This window comes from Phocoena phocoena, chromosome 16 (genome assembly GCF_963924675.1).
Source record: "Phocoena phocoena chromosome 16, mPhoPho1.1, whole genome shotgun sequence".
NCBI lineage: Eukaryota > Metazoa > Chordata > Mammalia > Artiodactyla > Phocoenidae > Phocoena > Phocoena phocoena.
In genome coordinates, this window is record NC_089234.1 from 68341545 (window position 1) to 68363771 (window position 22227).

Below are 22227 nucleotides of genomic sequence, written 5' to 3' on the forward strand. Positions count from 1 at the left end.
TATTTCTGAGTTCAACATATGCTAGCTTGTATGACTGGGATAAAATTAGGTGTTTGGTAAGAATCCAGTAATTCTAAACTTCATACCTAAAAGGTCATGAGCAGCATGGTACTATAGGCATGAATGTATAGATGAAACATTCAGAAGGGAAGCTAAAGAAAGGCCACAGGAAAGAGTTTCAATGGATTTTGTATTATCAGCATCTTAGAAAACAGAAACTCAGTGAAAATTAATGGCTGCAATTAAATTGGTTATTACTTTCAAAACCCAAAAAAGCTAAATATCTGAAATCCAGACTCCTTCTCTATAACAACTAAGATGAATTGACAGACACTTCTTGGAATCACTTCTGTCTTTGGGGATCCTCAGGCTCAGGAAGCTGTGTCCAGGAATCATTTATGAATACGGCATATGCAATCTTCTTGATTTAGAAAGACTGGGTTAGGAGGAGCTGGAAAATCTAACACACTCACTTGAAAAATAATTCAAGCTGTGTTCCAGTGGGTCAGTAGTATCAACCTGGTACATGCAGGGCAACAACACATCATTACTCTTGTGACTTTCATTCTAAATAACGTGTTGAGAGATACTGGAAAAAAGAAACTGCCCTGAAGTTTTAGACTCAGTATTTCTTAAAAAGAATACTCACCTGCAGCCTTTTTGTGACAAGAAATAGCCTCTTCGTATTTCCCTGCAGCTACTAAACGATCTGCTCGTCTGCTCTGTTGATGAGCCTAGAAGACAAACACTCCTGAGTTCCTCTTACTTAAAAAAAAAAAAAAAAAAAAACTTTTAAGAAGATATAATGCTGTTTGTTGCCACACATCAAACCATTACGGCTGTATCTAAAACTGGGGAAACCTAATGGGTAGTATCTGAAAGGACTGGCAACTTCTCTCAATTCCACTAATAAACAATCGAGGTTAACACTAGGCACCAACTCCTTCAGGGAACATTCTTCAGAGATAAGCCAAGGGCCATCATCAAATTGTTACTCAAAATGTATATTTTCTTGGTTTTTAACTCATTCTTCCTTTTCAACATTAAAGTTGTTATTTATGTTTTCAAGATAAAAAGTTTGTACATTATACAGTTGAGGAATTAATGATACCAATATTTAATGTTATGGTGGAGATCTTTTCAGGTACAGCTCACCAAAACAACAAACTCAAAGTACTGAAAGCAAATGGATTAAATAAATAGTCATTGGTCTCCTTACATTTGTGTTACATTTCAGAACTATTACAATTTTGTGAATGTGTTTCATCTCTTACATAAGGAGGTCCATAGACTCACAGTGGTCACATATCTTACATAAGGTTATACAGTTAGCAGGCAAGGAGAAAGCAATGGTCAGCTGAAGTCTTCTAACTAGTGTAATGTTTTCCTCACTAACAAACTCACAGATAATTTAGCAAAGCTGCTTAAAGTGAAAAAGCACTATACACCTATGTTCACAGCAGCATTATTCAGAATAATCAAAAGGTGGAAGCAACCTAAGCATCCATCAATAGATGAATGAACAAAATGTGGTACATACACACAATGTAAAATTACTCAGCCTGAAGAGGGAGGAAACTGACACATGCTACAGCATGAGCTTTGAGGACTTTAAACTAATAATGAAATATATAATAAGCCACTTGCAAAAAGACAAATACTATATGATCCCACTTAATGAGGTATCTAAAGTAGTCAAACTCACAGAAACTGAAGTAGAAAGGATAGTTGCCAGAGACTCGGGGGAGAGAAAAGTGAGCAGTTGCAGTTCAGTGGGTGTAGAGTTTCAGATTTACAAGATGAAAAAGTTCTGGAGATCTGCTGCATAACAATGTGAATATTCTTAACACGACTGACCTGTACACTCAAAAATTACAGACGGCAAATTCGGGAGTTCCCTGCTGGTCTAGTGGTTGGGATTCGGTGCTTTCACTGCCATGGCCCAGGTTCAATCCCTGGTCGGGGAACTGAACTTCCTGCAAGCCACATGATGTGACCCCAAATTATTTTTAATTAAAAATTTAAAGGCAGAAATTTTTATGTGTACTTTACCTCAGTTTCTTTTTAAAAAGCAAAAATCAAATCTGTGTGTCAGGTGTGAAATGATTTGTGTTGAATGCTTTTCAAAAAATGTGCCACTGATGCCTCATAAAAATACTTCAGAAAATCACTTTTGTAACTGAGATTAGAAATATTTGCAAGTTTACTAATTATGCTCAGTGTAAAACAGAGGTGAAGACAAAAGTAGGGAACAGTACACTTCTAGCAATGCATGCTGTTTACATTTTCCCCGTTTCTATTTTTGTAAGGAAGAGGCAAGCAACACTCTTAAAAGAAAGATTATTCCTTTCAATTGTTTCAGAGGCTGTTTATTCTTCAAATAGTAATTAAACAAACTTTTTCTCTAAGTCTCAATTTATTCCTAAAAATAATAATGGATAACCAGAAATGACTAAGGGCTTAAAATATAATTTTAACCATGGAGTCCTGGATTTGAACAAAAAACATGTTCTTAACACAGGAGTATTATATAGTATCCAGAAATGATACAGATCTTTTGGGGAGAGAATGTACATAATCAAGAAAGGTAAGTTATGATCAACATGATTCCTCTAAAGAATGTATTCTGAGCATATAGCTAAAGCAAGTGACAATCAACAAGGTTCTAGGCACATGAAAAAAAAAGTAATGAAAGAATCTGCATATGCCTTTACCTTTCTAAGCTTTGAAAGAAGCCCTATTTAAGAGACAACCTTCTCTGAAATCCCAAAGTACTTCCTAACTAGGATGGCACAGTGCAGACATAGTAGCCCTACCAAGAACCTGGGGCACTGGACTCAAGTTCTGTAATCCCACTAAACCAGCCAAGTTATCTCATCCTTCAGGGCCTGTTCCCTCACCTGTAAAATGATGGGAGTTAGAGCTGTGCTTCTCAAGTTTTAATGGAATCCAAATCACTGGGTAATCTGGTTAAAATGCACACTGATTCAGAAGGGCTTGAGATTCTACCCAGGTGAAGCTGAAGCTACCGGCTCTTGGACACACTTTGAGAAGCCGGGATGAGATGCTCTCTGAGGTTACCTTATTCTAACACTGCCTCTAGTCTCTCTGTCCAATGACATTAATCATTTTCTACCTTGTACTATATTTACGAAGCTCCCTAGTTAAACTTCAAGTTCCACAATAGTAGAATAAATTTTTTTCTTTTTCATATTCTTTTCCATTAGTTTATTACAGGATATTGAATATAGTTCCTTGTGCTATACAGTAGGTCCTTGTTGGTTATCTATTCTATGTATACTAGTGTGTGTCTGCTAATCCCAACCTTCCCCACCCTCTTTCCCCTTTGGTAACCATAAATTTGTTTTCTACGTCCATGAGTCTGTTTCTGTTTTGTTAATAGGTTCATCATTTGTATCATATTTTAGATTCCACATATAAGTGATATCATATGGTATTTGTCTTCCTCTGACTTACTTCACTTAAGTATGATAATCTTGAGGTACATCCACGTTGCTGCAAATGGCATTATTTCACTTTTTTATGGCTAATATTCCACGTGTATATATAATACCACATCCTTATCCATTCATCTGTAAGTTGTTTCCATGTCTCAGCTATTGTGAATAGTGCTGCTATGAACATAGGGGTGCATATATCTTTTTGAATTGGAGTTTTGCCCAGATATATGCCCAGAAGTGGGATTGCTGGATCATATGTTAACTCTATTTTTAGTTCAAGAAGCCTCCATACTGTTTTCCATAGTAGCTGCACCAACTTACATTCCCACCAACAGTGCAGAAGGATTCCCTTTTCTCTACATCCTCTCCAGCATTTGTTATTTGTATACTTTTTAATGATGGCCATTATGACTGGTGTTAGGTGGTACCTCATTATGGTTTTGATTTGCATTTTTCTAATAATTAGTGATGTTGAGCATCTTTTCATGTGCCTATTGGCCGTCTATATGTCTTCTTTGGAGAACTGTCTATTTGGGTCTTCTGCCCATTTTTTGATTGGGTTTTTTAGTTTTTCGTTATTGAGTTGCATCAGCTGTTTAATTATTTTGGAAATTAAGCCCTTCTAAGTCGCATAGTTTGTAAGTATTTTCTCTCATTCTGTAGGCTGTCTTTTCATCTTGTTTATGACTTCCTTTGCTACGCAAAAGCTTCTGTGTGATTAGGTCCCATTTGTCTATTTTTGCTTTTATTTCTATTGCCTTGGGAGACTGCCCTAGGAAAACACTGCCACTTCAGCGGATGTTTTGCCTAGGTTCTCTTCTAGGAGTTTTGTGGTGTCACATCTTATGTTTAAGTCTTAAAGCTATTTTGAGTTTATTTTTGTCTATGTTGTGAGAATAAACTTTTTCTTGAACACCAAAGAAACAAAAAGTTCTCAAGTGGTAGGAACAGGACCTCATGGCTCTTCCAACTCCCCAAAAACTTCCCCATGTAAAATCCAATCTCTGATCACGCTGCCAACTCAGGAGTTATATTTCATTTTAAAACACACACCTGCTTTAGGTTATCTGGCACCACAGCAATCAAATTCCCTATTAAAAAAATACAGGTCCTACACCAAGTTCTTGTTAGACACCCAGCACATGCCAACTGCCTAGGTTCAAATCTCAGCTTGAGCACTTATTAGACACCTGAACTTGGCTTTCTTAACTTCCTGCCCAAGTTTTCTCATCTTTAAAATGAGAATGTTGTGAAAATTAAATGAGTTAAAAGACAGTAAAAGCAGCAGAGGTTATCTACCACCATAAAGCTTACAATGTGATTGGGGAGATTAGACTAAACTGCATTCTTTTCCAACTAAAGATACTGTATGAAACTTATTTTTGTAGTAATTCTTATTTTTAAAACAATCTTTAAAGGTCTCTAATATTAAAATTGATCTCTCTTTAAATACTATTCTTGGCAGAATCACAGCATTAAAAGTATTAAATCCATATGCTTCTTTGGTGATTCAAAATAAGACAGGAAAAAGAAGCAACTGAAACGGGAACGTTCATTAGGGATTCTAAAAGTTTGGGCACTGATATTTTATAATTCTGAAAACATGTTTCTCTTCTGCCAATTACTTCAAGATGCACTAAAATTTTATGGGGAAGGTTTTATCTCAATACTTCGTTCAAAAATGATAAAAGACAACAAATGCTGGAGAGGGTGTGGAGAAAAGGGAACCCTCTTGCACTGTTGGTGGGAATGTAAATTGATACAGCCACTATGGAGAACAGTACAGACGTTCCTTAAAAAACTAAAAATAGAATTACCGTATGACCCAGCAATCCCACCACTGGGCATATACCCAGAGAAAACAGTAATTCAAAAAGACACATGCACCCCAATGTTCACCGCAGCACTGTTTACTATTTACCCAGGTCATGGAAGCAACCTAAATACCCATCGACAGAAGAATGGATAAAGAAGATGTGGGATAAAGAAGATGTGGTACATACATACAATGGAATATTAGCCATAAAAAGGAACGAAATTGGGTCATTTGTAGAGACGTGGATGGACCTAGAGACTGCCATACAGAGTGAAGTCAGAAAGAGAAAAACAAATATCGTATATTAACGCATATATGTGGAATCTAGAAAAACGGTACAGATGAACTGGTTTGCAAGGCATAAATAGAGACACAGACGTAGTGAACAAACGTATGGATGCCAAGGGGGCAAAGTGGGGGTGGGGGATGAATTGGGAGATTGGGAGTGACAATATATACACTAATATGTATAAAATACGTAACTAATAAGAACCTGCTGTATAGCACAGGGATCTCCACTTCGCTGTACAGTAGAAACTAACACAACACTGTAAAACAACTATACCTCAACAACAACAACAAAAAGATAAAAGACAATATAGGTCTTTAAGAGTGATATCACTACCAATTCAAATAATGTTTAAGCCAAGAATATATCTATTTTGGGTACTAACCCAAACAAATAAAGTAAATTTTATTTATTTTCTTCTTAAAGTTTATCAGGAAACTTAGGACAGAAAAGGTAACTTAACACTCTTCATGAATTTTAACTCCAGGAGCACCTAAATATATAAGACAAATATTAAGAGACCTAAAGGAAGAAACAGACAGCAATGTAATTACAGGAGCCTTTAAAACCCCATTTACATCAATAGATAGGTCATCCAGACCAAAACAACAGTAGGGAAACACAGGCCCTAAATGACATATTGGACAAGATGGAACAAATATATACAGAACATTCCATCCAAAAGCAACAAAATACACATTCTTCAAGTGCTCATGGAACATTCTCCAGGACAGATCGTATGTCAGACCACGAAATAAATCTTAACAACGTGGCCCAGGTTCAATCCCTGGTTGGGGAACTAACCAACTGCAAAAACAAAAAATACAGAAACCAAAACTGAAAAGATGTTCCAACTGGTAACACAAATACAAAGGATAATAAGAAACTATTATGAACAATTATATGCCAACAAATTGGGCAACCTAGAAGAAATAGATAAATTCCTAGAAACACAAAACTGTCTAAGACCAAATTATGAAAAAACAGAAAATCTGAACAAACCAATCACAGACATATCTCGGAGATATTGCAAGCTCAGTTCCAGGCCACGGCAATAAAGTGAATACTGGAATAAAATGAGTCACACAAATTTTTTGGTTTCCCAATACATGTAAAAGTTATGTTGGGACTTCCCTCGTAGTCCAGTGGTTAAGACCCCGAGCTCCCAATGCAGGGGGCCCATGTTCGATCCCTGGTCAGGGAACTAGATCCCACATGCTGCAACTAAGAGCCCGCATACTGCAGCTAAAAAAGGTCCCACAAGCCGCAACTAAAAGATCCCACACACGGAAACAAAGATCCCACGTGCCACAACTAAGACCCAGCGCAGCCAAATAAATAAATATTTTTAAGATAAATAAATAAAAGTTATGTTTACACTACACTGTTGTCTATTAAGTGTGCAATAACATTATGTCTAAAAAAAAACAATGTAGGGCCTCCCTGGTGGCGCAGTGGTTGAGAGTCCGCCTGCCGATGCAGGGGACACGGGTTCGTGCCCCGGTCCAGGAAGATCCCACATGCCACGGAGCGGCTAGGCCCGTGAGCCATGTCTGCTGAGCCTGTGCGTCCGGAGCCTGTGCTCTGCAACGGGAGAGGCCACAGCAGTGAGAGGCCCGCATACCGCAAAAAAAAAAAAAAAAAAAAAAAATCAATGTACATTCCTTAATTTGAAAATAATGCAGTTGGAACAATGGTGCCAATAAGACACAGGGTAGTCATAAACCTTCAATTTGTTAAAAAAAAATGCAACATCTGCAAAGTGCAATAAAGCAAAGCACAGTAAAATGAGGTACACCTGTACTGGTATGGAGACTGAATTAGTAATCACAAACTTCACAACAAACAAAAATCCAGGACCAGACGGCTTCACTGGTGAATCCTACCAAAAATTCAAAGAATACCAATCCTCCTCAAAGTCTTCCAAAAAACAGAAGAATAGGGAACACTTCCAAACTTATTTTACAAGGCCAGCATTACCCTGATACCAAAACAGACAAGGACACCAAATGGAAAAAAACAAAGCTAGAGGCCGATATCCCTGACAAACACAGATACAAAAATCCTCAGCAAAATACTCGCAAATCAAGTGGGATTTATTCCAGGGATACAAAGATGGTTCAACAAATCAAACTTATCCAAAAACCAATGTGATGCCACATTAACAAAATGAGGAATAAAAATCACATGAGCAAGGGGAGCAAACAAGATGGCGGAGTAGAAGGACGAGCTCTCATTCCCTCTTGCGAGAACACCAGAATCACAACTACCTGCTGGACAATCATTGACAGGAAGACACTGGAACTCACCAAAAAAGATAACCCACATCCAAAGACAAAGGAGAAGCCACAGTGAGACAGTAGGAGGAGCGCAATCACAGTAAAATCAAATCCCATAACTGGTGCGTGGGTGACTCACAGACTGGCGAACACTTATACCACAGAAGTCCACCCACCGGAGTGAAGGTTCTGAGCCCCACATCAGGCTTCCCAACCTGGGGGTCTGGCAACAGGAGGAGGAATTCCTAGAGAATCAGACTTTGACGCCTAGTAGGAATTGATTGCAGGACTTCAACAGGACTGGGGAAACTCCCACTGGCGAGACTCCCACTGGGGAGACTCCACTCTTGGAGGGCACACACAAAGTAGTGTGTGCATCGGGACTTAGGGGAAGCAGCAGTGACCCCCGGGGAGACTGAACCAGACCTACCTGCTAGTGTTGGAGGGTCTCCTGCAGAGGTGGGGGGTGGCTGTGGCTCATTGTGGGAACAAGGACACTGGCAGCAGAAGTTCTGGGAAGTACTCCTTGGCGGGAGCCCTCCCAGAGTCTGTCATCAGCCCCACCGAAGAGCCCAAGGAGGCTCCAGCACTGGGTTGTCAGGCCATACAACCAACAGGGAGGGAACCCAGCCCTACCCATCAACAGTCAAGTGGATTAAAGTTTTACTGAGCTCTGCCCACAAGAGCAACAGTCAGCTCTACCCACCACCAGTCCTCCCATCAAGCCTCTTAGATAGCCTCATCCACCAGAGGGCAGACAGCAGAAGAAAGAAGAAGTACAATCCTGCAGCCTGTGGAACAAAAACCACATTCACAGAAAGATAGACAAGGTGAAAAGACAGAGGGCTATGTACCAGATGAAGAAACAAGATAAAACCCCAGAAAAACAACTAAATGAAGTGCAGATAGGCAACCTTCCAGAAAAAGAACTCAGAATAATGACAGTGAAGATAATCCAGGACCTCAGAAAAAGAATGGAGGCAAAAATTTTAGAAGATGCAAGAAATGTTTAACAAAGACCTAGAAGAATTAAAGAACAAACAAAGATGAACAATACAAAACTGAAATGAAAACTACACTAAAAGGAATCAATAGCAGAATAACTGAGGCAGAAGAACGGATAAGTGACCTGAAAGACAGAATGGTGGAATTCACTGCTGCGGAACAGACTAAAGAAAAAACAAGGAAAAGAAATGAAGACAGCCTAAGAGACCTCTGGGACAACATTAAACGCAACATTCGCATTATAGGGGTCCCAGAAGGAGAAGAGATAGAGAAAGAACCAGAGAAAATATTTGAAGAGATTATAGTCAAAAACTTCCCTAACATGGGAAAGGACACAGCCACCCAAGTCCAGGAAGTGCAGCGAGTCCCATACAGGATAAACCCAAGGAGAAACACGCTGAGACACACAGTAATCAAACTGGCAAAAATTAAAGGCAAAGAAAAATTATTGAAAGCAGCAAGGGAAAAACAACAAATAACATACAAGGGAACTCCCCATAAGGTTAACAGCTGATTTCTCAGCAGAAACTCTACAAGCCAGAAGGGAGTGGCATGATATATTTAAAGTGATGAAAGGGAAGAACCTACAACCAAGATTACTCTACTTGGCAAGGACCTCATTCATTCAATGGAGAAATCAAAAGCTTTACAGACAAGCAAAAGCTAAGAGGATTCAGCACCACCAAACCAGCTCTACAACAAATGCTAAAGGAACTTCTCTAAGTGGGAAACACAAGAGAAGAAAAGGACCTACAAAAACAAACCCATAACAATTAAGAAAATGGTCATAGGAACATACATATCGATAATTACCTTAAACCTGAATGGATTAAATGCTCCAACCAAAAGACACAGGCTCACTGAACGGATACAAAAACAAGACCCATATATATGCTGTCTACAAGACATCCACTTCAGACCTAGGGACATATACAGACCGAAAGTGAAGGGATGGAAAAAGATATTCCATGCAAATGGAAATCTAAAGAAAGCTGGAGTAGCTATACTCATATCAGATAAAATAGACTTTAAAATAAAGAATGTTACCAGAGACAAGGAAGGACACTACATAATGATCAAGGGATCAATCCAAGAAGAAGATATGACAATTATAAACATATATGCACCCAACATAGGAGCACCTCAATACATAAGGCAACTGCTAACAGCTGCAAGAGAGGAAATCGACAGTAACACAATAATAGTGGGGGGCTTTTAACATCTCATTTACACCAATGGACAGATCATCCAAAATAAAAATAAATAAACAGAAGCTTTAATGACACAATAGACCAGATAGACCTAACTGATATTTATAGGACATTCCAACCAAAACCAGCAGATTACACTTTCTTCTCAAGTGCGCACGAAACATTCTCCAGAATAGATCACATCTTGGGTCACAAATCAAGCCTCAGTAAATTTAAGAAAACTGAAATCATATCAGGCGTCTTTTCCGACCACAGCGCTATGAGATTAGAAATGAATTACAGGGAAAAAAACGTAAAAAACACAAACACATGGAGGCTAAACAGTACGTTACGAAATAACCAAGAGATCACTGAAGAAATCAAAGACGAAATCAAACAATAACTAGAGACAAATGACAATGAAAAGACGACAATCCAAAACCTATTGGATGCAGCAAAAGCAATTCTAACAGGGAAGTTTATAGCTATACAAGCCTACCTAAAGAAACAAGAAATATCTCAAGGAAACAATCTAACCTTACACCTAAAGGAACGAGAGAAAGAAGAACAAACAAAACCCAAAGTTAGCAGAAGGAAAGACATCATAAAGATCAGAACAGAAATAAATGAAATAGAAACAAAGAAAACAATAGCAAAGACCAATAAAACTAAAAGCTGGTTCTCTGAGAAGACAAAACTGATAAACCATTAGTCAGACTCATCAAGAAAAAGAGGGAGAGGACTCAAATCAATAAAATTAGAAATGAAAAAGAAGTTACAACAGACACCGCAGAAATACAAAGCATCCTAAGAGACTACTACAAGCAACTGCATGCCATAAAATGGACAAATTCTTAGAAAGGTATAACCTTCCAAGACTGAACCAGGAAGAAACACAAAATATGAACAGACCAATCTCAAGTAATGAAATTGAAACTGTGATTAAAAATCTTCTAACAGGGTTTCCCTGGTGGCGCAGTGGTTAAGAATCCGCCTACCAATGCAGGGGACTCAGGTTCAAGCCCTGGTCCGGGAAGATCCCACATGCCATGGAGCAACTAAGCCCGTGCACCACAACTACTGAGCCCGCATGCCACAACAACTGAAGCCCACGTGCTTAGAGTCCGTGCTCCGCAACGAGAGAAGCCACCGCAATGAGAAGCCTGCGCACCGTAACCAAGAGTAGCCCCCACTCGCCACAACTAGAGAAAGCCGTGCAGAGCCAAAAAGACCCAACACAGACAAAAACAAAATCAATTAAAAAATAAAAATCTTCCAACAAACAAAAGTCCAGGACCACATAGCTTCACAGGTGAATTATATCAAACATTTACAGAAGAGGTACCACCCATCCTTCTCAAATTCTTCCAAAAAACTGCAGAGGAAGGAACATTCCCAAACTCATTCTATGAGGCCACCATCACCCTGATACCAAAACGAGACAAAGATATTACAACAAAAGAAAATTACAGACCAATATCACTGATGAATATAGATGCAAAAATCCTCAACAAAATACTAGCAAACAGAATCCAACAGCACATTAAAAGGATCATTCACCACGATCAAGTGGGATTTATCCCAGGGATGCAAGGATTCTTCAATATACGCAAATCAATGTGACACACCATATTAACAAACTGAAGAAGAAATACCATATGATCATCTCAATAGATGCAGAAAAAGCTTTTGACAAAATTCAACACCCATTTATGATAAAAACTCTCCAGAAAGTGGGTACAGAGGGAACCTACCTCAACATAATAAAGGCCATGTACAACAAACCCACAGCAAACATCATCTCAGTGGTGAAAAACTGAAAGCATTTCCTCTAAGATCAGGAACGAGACAAGGATGTCCACTCTCACCATTATTATTCAACATAGTTTTGGAAGTCCTAGCCATGGCAACCAGAGAAGAAAAAGAAACAAAAGGAATACAAATTGGAAAAGAAGTAAAACTGTCACTGTTTGCAGATGACAGATACTATACATAGAGAATCCTAATAATGCCACCAGAAAACTACTAGAGCTAATCAATGAAACTGGTAAAGTTGCAGGATACAAAATTAATGCACAAAAATCTCTTGCATTCCTATACACTAATGATGAAAAATCTGAAAGAGAAATTAAGGAAACACTCCCATTTACCACTGCAACAAAAAGAATAAAATACCTAGAAATAAACCTACCTAAGGAGACAAAAGACCTGTATGCAGAAAACTGTAAGACACTGATGAAAGAAATTAAAGATGATACCAGCAGATGAAGAAATATACCACGTTCCTGGATCAGAAGAATCAATATTGTGAAAATGACTATACTACCCAAAGCAATCTACAGATTCAGTGCAATCCCTATCAAATTACCAATGGCACTTTTTACGGAACCAGAACAAAAAAAATCTTCAAATTTGTATGAAGACACAAAAGACCCCGAATAGTCAAAACGATCTTGAGGGAAAAAAACAGAGCTGGAGGAATCAGACTCCCTGTCTTCAGACTACACTACAAAGCTACAGTAATCAAGACAATATGGTACTGGCACAAAAACAGAAACATAGATCAATGGAACAAGATAGAAAGCCCAGAGATAAACCCATGCACCTATGGTCAACTAATCTATGACAAAGGAGGCAAAGATATACAATGGAGAAAAGACAGTCTCTTCAATAAGTGGTGCTGGTAAAACTGGACAGCTACATGTAAAAAAATGAAATTAGAACACTCCCTGACACCATACACAAAAAGAAACTCAAAATGGTTTAGAGACCTAAATGTAAGACCAGACACTATAAAACTCTTAGAGGAAAACATAGGAAGAACACTACCTGACATAGATCACAGCAAGATCTTTTTTGATCCACCTCCTAGAGTAATAGAAATAAAAACAAAAATAAACAAATGGGACCTAATGAAACTTGAAAGCTTTTGCACAGCAAAGGAAACCATAAACAAGACGAAAAAGCAATCCTCAGAATGGGAGAAAATATTTGCAAACGAATCAACAAAGGATTAATCTCCAAAATATATAAACAGCTCATGCAGCTCAATATTAAAGAAACAAACAACCCAATCCAAAAATGGGCAGAAAACCAAATAGACATTTCTCCAAAGAAAACATAGAGATGGCCAAGAAGCATATGAAAAGCTGCTCAACTTCACTAATCATTAGAGAAATGCAAATGAAAACTACAATTACACAATTACAAAACTACCTTACACCAGTTAGAATGGGCATCATCAGAAATTCTAGAAACAACAAATGCTGGAGAGGGTGTGGAGAGAAGGGAACCCTCTTGCACTGTTGGTGGCAATGTAAACTGATACATCCACTATGGAGAACAGTATGGAGGTTCCTTAAAAAACTAAAAATAGAATTACTATATGATCCAGCAAACTGACTACTGGGCATATACCCAGAGAAAACCATAATTCAAAAAGACACATGCACCCCAATGTTCACTGCAGCACTCTTTACAAAAGTCAGGTCATGGGATCAACCTAAATGCCCATCGACAGACGAATGGATAAAGAAGTTGTGGTACATATATACAATGGAATATTATTACTCAGCCATAAAAAGGAACGAAATTGAGTCATTTGTTGAGACGTGGATGGATCTAAAGACTGTCATACAGTGTGAAGTTAAGTCAGAAAGAGAAAAACAAATATCAAAAACAAGTATACTAACGCATATACGTGGAACCCAGAAAAATGGTACAGATGAACCAGTTTGCAGGGCAGAAGTTGAGACACAGATTTAGAGAACGTATGGACACCAAGGGGGAAAACCCCAGTGGGGTGGGGATGGTGGTGTGCTGAATTGGGCGATTGGGACTGACATGTATACACTGATGTGTATAAAATTGATGACTAATAAGAAACTGCAGTATAAACAAACAAAAAACACAACAAATACAAAATTTTCTTTGGGTTATTTGTATGGAAATATGTTAAATGTTCAGACATTACATGAAATTTCTAAAAATCTTATATGTTCTGGTATAATAAGTCATAAATCTAGTTATTACTTTAAAATGTATATCTCAGCAATAACAAATTTCCTTGTCAATTGCATTATTATGAACTTTCATCAAAATCTTTAACCGTGGTCATTTTTAAGTCTTCTGTCATTTACAGACAGTTCTGGGTGTACTCTGATGCTTTTGCAAAAAATGTTCCTATAAAAGGGTTTCATCTTCAAGGAATTCATGGAAAAGACTCTGACAAGTACAAGTTTCTGGTAACTGACTATACTGTTGAACTGAATGAATAATCATTTTCAGAACTCTAATGGAAAACTGATGAATTCATAAAAGTGCTAACAAAAGATCAAGATAAAAAAATTAATTACATGGGACTGAGTGAGCTGATGAGGATGATTATAATTTTTGTGACTTTCTGTTTGAATTAAAAAAAAAATCCCACAAGGACTCAGAGGCAAAAAATATATAAATCAATTTTCACTGCAAAGTAAAGGAGCTGTTACAGTGCAGGATTCCTGGACTGAATGTCAATATTATGACATAGTATGAGTGTGTTTCGTGTTTGGTAATTGCAATCACTGTTGCTTTTGTTGTGGTCATCCATTTACAATGCTTGGTGTCGTTTATCTCTTGTAAAAATAAAATACAGTGTGTGTGTGTGTGTGTGTGTGTGTGAAAAAAACATTTAATGATCTTAATCTAGGAAATAGATTGATTCATTTCTCACCATGGGAATCCTAAGATATGAGCAATTATCTTGAATAGTTAAGGTGGGGAAATTACTTCTGTAATGTTTGGCACTTCTATAAAACATGCATGCACACACACACTCATTCACTCACACACTTTTGCAACATGATTTCTCCATTCCAGTGGATAACATAGTGTAAATTTTTCTGAACTTTATTTAGTCACTCAAAGGGTGATTCAGTTGTATCAGAACATTTGTAGACCATACCAATATTTTGTATTTTTCAACCAACAGATTACTAATCAGAAGATAAAGAAAATGGATTTACTTTAAATTCATAAGAGAGCAAGAAGTTCTAAAAGAATCATGCATAATTTTGGAAAGTTGATTCTCCTCCATCAACAAGAAACAGGAAATAATCAAACCAATATCTGTAGACACAGAAAATATACACATCAGAACCAAGGTACCAAGTTTGAAACATAGCTTATTCATGAATTGCTTAGCTTAGGTTCATTTCTGGAAAGAGTTAATTCAACAACCAAGTTGTTAAAAATCACCAGGTACTTGAACATTGAGGAAATTTGGCTCAGTAAATATTAAATAATGTAAATTTTAAAAAAATCATATGAGCATTTCAACAGGAGAAAAAGCGTTTGACAAAATTCAACAACCACTCATGATGAAAACTCTCAACAAAATGGGTATAGAGGGAACACAACTCAACATTATAAAAACCATATATGACAGGCCCACGGCTAATATAATACTCAACAGTGAAAAGCTCAAAGCTTTTGTTCTAAGATCTGGAACAAGACAAGGATGCCCACTCTCGCTGCTTGTAGTTAGCATAGTATTGGAAGTGCTTCCTAGCCACAGCAATTAGGTGAGAAGAAATAAAAGGCATCCAATAAAGAAGAAAGAAGTAAAACTGTTCACTATTTGCAGATAACAAGATATTATATACAGAAAGCCCTAAAGACTCCACCAAATAACTTAGAATAAATAAATCTAGTATAAAGCTGCAAGATACAAAATCAATATACAGCAATCTGTTGCATTTCTATACCCTAATAAATTTTCAGAGAGAAGTTAAGAAAACAATCCCATTTATAACTGCATCAAAAGGAATATTTAGGAGTAAATTTAACCAAGGAGGTTAAAGACCTGTACACAAACACTATTAAGTCATTGATGAAATGGATTCAAAGAAGTAATAGTTAAAATGTCCATACTAACTAAAGCAATAATACAGATTCAATGCGATCTCTATCAAAATTCCAATGGCACTTTTCACAGAAATGAACAATCCTAAAAGTTGCATAGGAACACAAGGTTCCCAAATAGCCAAAGCAATCTTCAGAAAGAACAAAGCTAGAGGCACCACGCTCTTTCTCTTCAAACTATCTTACAAAGCTATAGCAATCAAAACAGTACGATAGCATTAAAAGCTCAAAGATCAATGGAACAGAACATAGAGCCCAGAAATAAACCCATGCATAAATGTTTAATTAACAAATGCCAAACAAGCCAAGAATATACAACCAGCAAAGGACAGTCTCTTCAATAAATGATGTTGGGAAAACTGGATAGCCACATGCAAAAGAATGAAATTGGACTACTATCTTACACAACACACAAAAGTTAACTCAAAATGAATTAAGGAATATAAGACCTGAAACCATAAAACGCCTCAAAGAAAATATAGGCAGAAAGCTCTCTGATATAAGTCTTGGTGATAATTTTTTAATTGACACCAAAAGCAAAAGCAACAAAAGCAAAAATAAACAAGTGGGATTACATCAAACTGTAACGCTTATGCCAAGAAGAGGAAATCATCAACAAAATGAAAAGGCAACCTACCATATAGGAGAAAATATTTGCAAATCATATACCTGATAAGGGGTTAGTATCCAAAACAACAGAAAGAACTCACACAATAGCAAAAAAAGCAAAAAACCTGATTAAACAACAGCCAGAGGATCTGAATAGACGTTTTTTGTGTTTTCATTTTCTTCAGAGATATACCCAGAAGTGGAACTGCAGGATAGTACAGTAGTTTTTTTTTTTTTTTTTTGGCTGCAACGTGTGGCATGCAGGACTTCCCGGACCAGGGATTGAACCTGCGCCCCCTGCAGTGGAAGCAGAGTCTTAACCCCTGGACCACCAGGGAAGTCCTGATATTTCTATTTTTAATTTTTCAAGGGCCCTCTATACTGTTTTCCACAGTGCTTGCACCAATGTACATTCCCACCAACAGCGCACATGGGTTCCCTTTTCTCCACATCCTCGCCAACACTTGTTACTTGTTATTTCCTATCTTTTTGATAACAGCCATTCTAACAGCTGAGAGGTGATACCTCATTGTGGTTTTGATTTATTTTCATTTCCCTGATTAGTGATGTTGAGCATCTTTTCAAGTACCTGTTGGCCATTTGCATGCCTTCTTTGGAAAAATGTCTATTCAGATCCTCTGCCTGCTGTTTAATCAGATTTTTTGCTTTTTTTTTTTTTGCTATTTAGTTGTGTGAGTTCTTTCTGTTGTTTTGGATACTAGTCCCTTATCAGCTACATGCTTTGCAAATATTTTCTCCCGTCTGGTAGGCTGCCTTTTCATTTTGTTGATGATTTCCTCTGTTGGGCACAAGCTTTTTAGTTTGATGTAGCCCCGAAGGATTATACTGTCTCAATATCCTTTGTTGCTTCAGTTCTTATTTTCTTTGTTTTTCTATCAGCAATTGTGGTAGCAGCTTCTGATATGGCTCCCAATGACCCCTGCCTCCTGGTATTCACAACCTTATGTAATCTCCCCTCCTCAAATGTGGGTTGGAACTAGTGACATGCATCTAAGAAACAGAATACCGCTAAGGTGATGGGGTGTCACTTCCGTGATGAGGTTACAAAAGATTGTCACTTCCACCTTGGTACATTCTCTCTCCCTTGCTTACTTTAATGAAGCCAAGAGTCATGCTGTCAGCTGCCCCAAGGAAAGACTCACACGGAAGGGAATGAGGTGGCCTGCCAACAGCCAGCAAGGAACTGAAGTGCTCAATCCAAAACCGCTCAAGGAACGAAACCTTGCCATCACCCCTGTGAGTGAGCTTGGAAGCAGCTCCTGCCCCAGTAGAGCCTTCAAATGGAACCGCACCCCCAGCTGACCCTCAACTTGACTGTAGCTTTGTGAAAGACCCTGAAGCAAAGAACCCAGCTAAGTCATGCCTTTATTCCTAACACACAGAAACTGTGAGAAAACAAACATGTGCTGTTTTAAGCTGCTAAATTTTGGAATAATTTACCTCAATAGGTAACTAATATTTTAATAGTATGCCATCTGTCTTTTATTGTAAGCTGCCTCAAACTTTACTTGGAAATAGATGTTTAAATACGGAAAGCCGTAAGTAACTGGCCAATCCTTACAGAGCTGTGATAACCTATCACTGAATATTGGCAGTATTATCTTTTGTGATACCTCAATCTCATATCAAAGCACTTTCTGGCATTTAGGGTTTACAATAAACTGCCTTAATTGTGTTTTGAGAATTCTTTGGAAATTCTCATGGAAATTTGTACCTCTGATCCAGGCAGGATGGAGTAGCTGGCACTGGTTTACCCTCCAACTGTAAACAACTACAAAGCTGGGCGAAATATATAAAAACAACAGTTTATAGACACAGAACAAAAAGTAACAGAAGGCTACGTTTTAAGAAAAGGGAAATGCACAAGGTGAAACCTGCATTCACCCTGGCTTTCTTTCTGAGTGCATTTTCAAAAATGGAGTGCAAGGAAATAAAGCCCAAGCAGAAGGCAGTATCTCACTGGGCAAAGGAGATGGAGATTGGAACCAAAAAGGCTAGATTTTGAGGAGTCCAGGGTTGAAGGGAAGTGCAGTGAAGACACTCTAAAAATATGCATCAAAAATCCTCTCAGGGGCTTCCCTGGTGGCGCAGTGGTTGAGAGTCCGCCTGCCGATGCAGGGGACACGGGTTCGTGCCCCGGTCCGGGAGGATCCCACATGCCGCGGAGCGGCTGGGCCCGTGAGCCATGGCCGCTGAGCTTGTGCGTCCGGACCCTGTGCTCCACAACGGGAGAGGCCACAGCAGTGAGAGGCCCGCGTACCGCAAAAAAAAAAAAAAAAAATCCTCTCAGGTCCTCACCCAACATATAAGCTGCACATGGACAGGGCGCAATTCCAGGAAGCCTAGCAGAACCTCTTAGCAAAGAATTCAGAAGCCACACAGTGTTGGGGAGACAGGTTGCAGTTTGGGCCTAGACAGAGGATAACTTTGCTGAATACTTGGGGCCTTGAGTTGAGACCTCGAAGTCTAGCCCTAGGAGTAAGGACTACATTCTAGGCAATATGGGTAAAGCTGAAATAGACCCACCCTGAAAAAGCCTAAAATCAAGCCTAGACTGGATCAAGGTGATCTGCTAGTATTTTAATTGCCAGCCAAAGCTTAACATTTTTGGAGGAAGATAACAAATTCAGAATCTCTACAACACATCATCCACAATGTGTAATACACAATAAAGTTACTAGGCATGTCAAGCAGGAAAATGTCACTGATAACAAAGAGAAAAAGACAACAGAAACAGACCAAGAGATTATCCATGTATTGGAATAGCAAGGAACTCAAAATAACTATGCTTAAGATGGTAAAGAGAGAAAGAGAACACAATAGATGAAAAGAAAACTAGAGAATGGGATAAAACTTCTGTAAGAATAGGGACTTTGTCCTATTCACTGTCAAATCCTTGATGTCCAGAACAGTACCTGATAGACAGCAATTGCTCACAATGTTGGGTGGATCAATGAACAGTTAGCTGGATAGAAGGATGGGAGAGGTTATGCTGAGGGTTGGTAACAAAACCAAAGATTCTTTTTTTTTTCTCCCGCTGCGGAGCACAGCCTCCGGACGGGACGCGCGGGCCCAGTGGCCATGGCTCACGGGCCCAGCCACTCCGCGGCATGTTGGATCTTCCCGGACCAGGGCACGAACCCGCATCCCCTGCATTGGCAGGCGGACTCCCAACCACGGTGCCACCAGGGAAGCCCCCAAAGATTCTTAAATGCCAAGAGAACATTACTGTATTTCACAGTAAATATCAGAATAAATCTCTGCATCAAATTCTTAGATAAACAACTATACATATGTATATACATCTATACAGAGCCACAGAAAACTAGTTACTGGTACATTTACTTCATTCACTATTTCATCCATCCAATCTTGAGGACATTTTAACCAGCAGTTTCCTACTCCCTGAGTAAAAATGAAAGCACAATACTACAAAATATTCTAAAACCTTTATAAAAAGTACAAAAGCTTCAGATTTAGTAATGTCCTACTCCATGTGCCCTGTACAAATTCCTCCCTTGCTGAATTCTCTCCAGAAACAGCCAACACTTTCCACATGCCCCATCCCTCTCTGTGAAATGCTCTTCTTCCTAGGCAATCAATAAGATTCCCCTGGAAGCTGCCATATTTTTATATTACCTCGTCCCCTAGACACCAAAAGAACCATTCCAACAGATTTTCAAACTCAGGACCAGAGGTTACGTCAAGAAAGCTTTAAGTGGCTATAACTAATGTGATACTCAGGAGTTCGCCAGGTGGAAAATGTAGATCTGGAGAGAGAAGGAGTAAAGCAATAAAGTTTGAAGAGGCAGAGTGGGAAAATCTGATTATCTTTGAGTCCCAGGTCCCACAGGTTCTTAGACCCATCTACATTGTAGTCCTGCCCTTCCTGCACCTTTCTTTTGATTCCAATAAATTATCCCTTTTGATTTAAGATAATTTGAAGTGGGTTTCTATCACCTGCAACCAACAAAATCCTGAGTACAGCTAGATTACCAAGTGACTTCCGTCACCAAGAACTACATGCTGAACTGCCTCAAAACTACACGTTCAACATTGTCTTCTTTCCCAAAGGAAAAGAGTATTAAGTTCTTTTACTTTCTATTTATTTATTTCTGTGTCCTTGGGGAAAACTGTATGTAAAGATGAAAAGAAAAGGAACACCATACCAAACCCAATAAGGTGGCAGAGGAAAACCTAATGTACTCTTGAACCTTGTGGTAGTGCTTCAATGGAGAGCAAAGGAGAAAAGTCACTCACTCCCCATTTCCGAATCAACTGACTGTGAGTCTCCTGAAGGCAAGCAGTATCTCCTAACTGTAAGTACTGAATCAACTGTCTAAGTAACATGATGCAACTGTATTTAGGATAACTGCTCAAGTTAGAGAGATCTAGGAAAACCTTTTTTATTTTAAGTCAATTTCTGTAAGTCCACTTTAGCTTTTTTTTTTTTTTTTTTACAACTGCTACCATCTGCTGTGAAGATAAATTACAAGACGCAACCCAGTAATGACTCCTGAAATCAATCTATGGGTCACAACCAGAATTTAAAAAGCTCTCATAGTAAATATTAGAGTGCATCATATATAACACTACACACACACACACACACACACACAGCATATGATGCTTCAGGTTTTTACTTTTTTGTCTTGTTTTCGGTGAAATTTATGAGTGTCCCTGCATTTTGCACAATTCCAGGAGGCACATCCATAGTGTATCAAGCTCTGCAGTAATATACACTTAGGTATGTGTGTACTAGTCATTATGTAAAAATTTCTCACTGTGGATCACAGTCAAACCAAATGGGCAAACACTGATCTATCGGAAAGATTAGATATTTGATTTAGAATCTTGCTTTCAAATCCAACTATCGAAGTTTTCATCTGTAAAATGATCTGTAAAAAAAGTTTTCATCTGTAAAATGGGGAAATATCTCATACAGCTACAAAGAAAACAAAACAAATAATATGTCAGTGCCTGATGCCAACTCCAGCACTGTAATTATTGGACATGTCTTAGTGCTCTACTGCCTTACCCCAGAGTGCTTCCATTAAGGCTAGCCTAGCCTAGCCTGTGACAAGATGAAATTTTCCTTGACATTTTTCAGGGTAACAAGATTTTATTTTTATTGCCAATATAACTAACATGGAATAGTTACAAAAACCCCCAATATGTACAAGGCCATTCTTTGGACTATATCTGATTCCTTTCCTTAGATGAGAAGAGTTGAGCACTCTGAATAGCAGCTCAGTTTCTCAACAAACATATATATTCTCAGCACTCTTAAAAGGGCCAAACACATAGAACACAATTGTGGTCACACAGTCACATGGACCCTGTCCTCAGAGTTTGCAGAGTAGGTAAGCAAAGCATGAGCAACACAGTCACGTGTAAATTAAAGTCTGACATCACTTCCCAGATAGGCTGCAAACAAAACAAAGAACTAGAAATTATCTCACACAAGTTTTGACATTTGCTACTAGCACTTGCATTGCCAATATTAAATGTATGGAAAGAAAGGTCTAAATATATACTAAATAATTTTATATGTTAGAATTTTTCCATATTAAAAATTGACAAAAAGAAAAAAAACTGATGCAACAAAACTTATTCAGAGTCCAAAGACTAGCTATTCCCCCCACCAATGTAA

General features: G+C 38.3%; 1 protein-coding gene across 2 annotated transcripts in view; it reads right to left on the reverse strand.

Moving 5' to 3' along the window:
• NRBF2 (nuclear receptor binding factor 2) overlaps nt 1–22227 on the reverse strand; it is a 32520-nt gene that overhangs the window by 6697 nt on the left and 3596 nt on the right. The window contains exon 2 of one of the 2 annotated variants that reach the window (XM_065894474.1): nt 650–734. The exons of the other annotated variant lie outside the window; for it this stretch is intronic. Coding sequence (XP_065750546.1) covers nt 650–734 — 85 coding nt within the window. The remainder of the gene's footprint in view (nt 1–649; nt 735–22227) is intronic. 2 annotated transcript variants of the gene reach the window in all.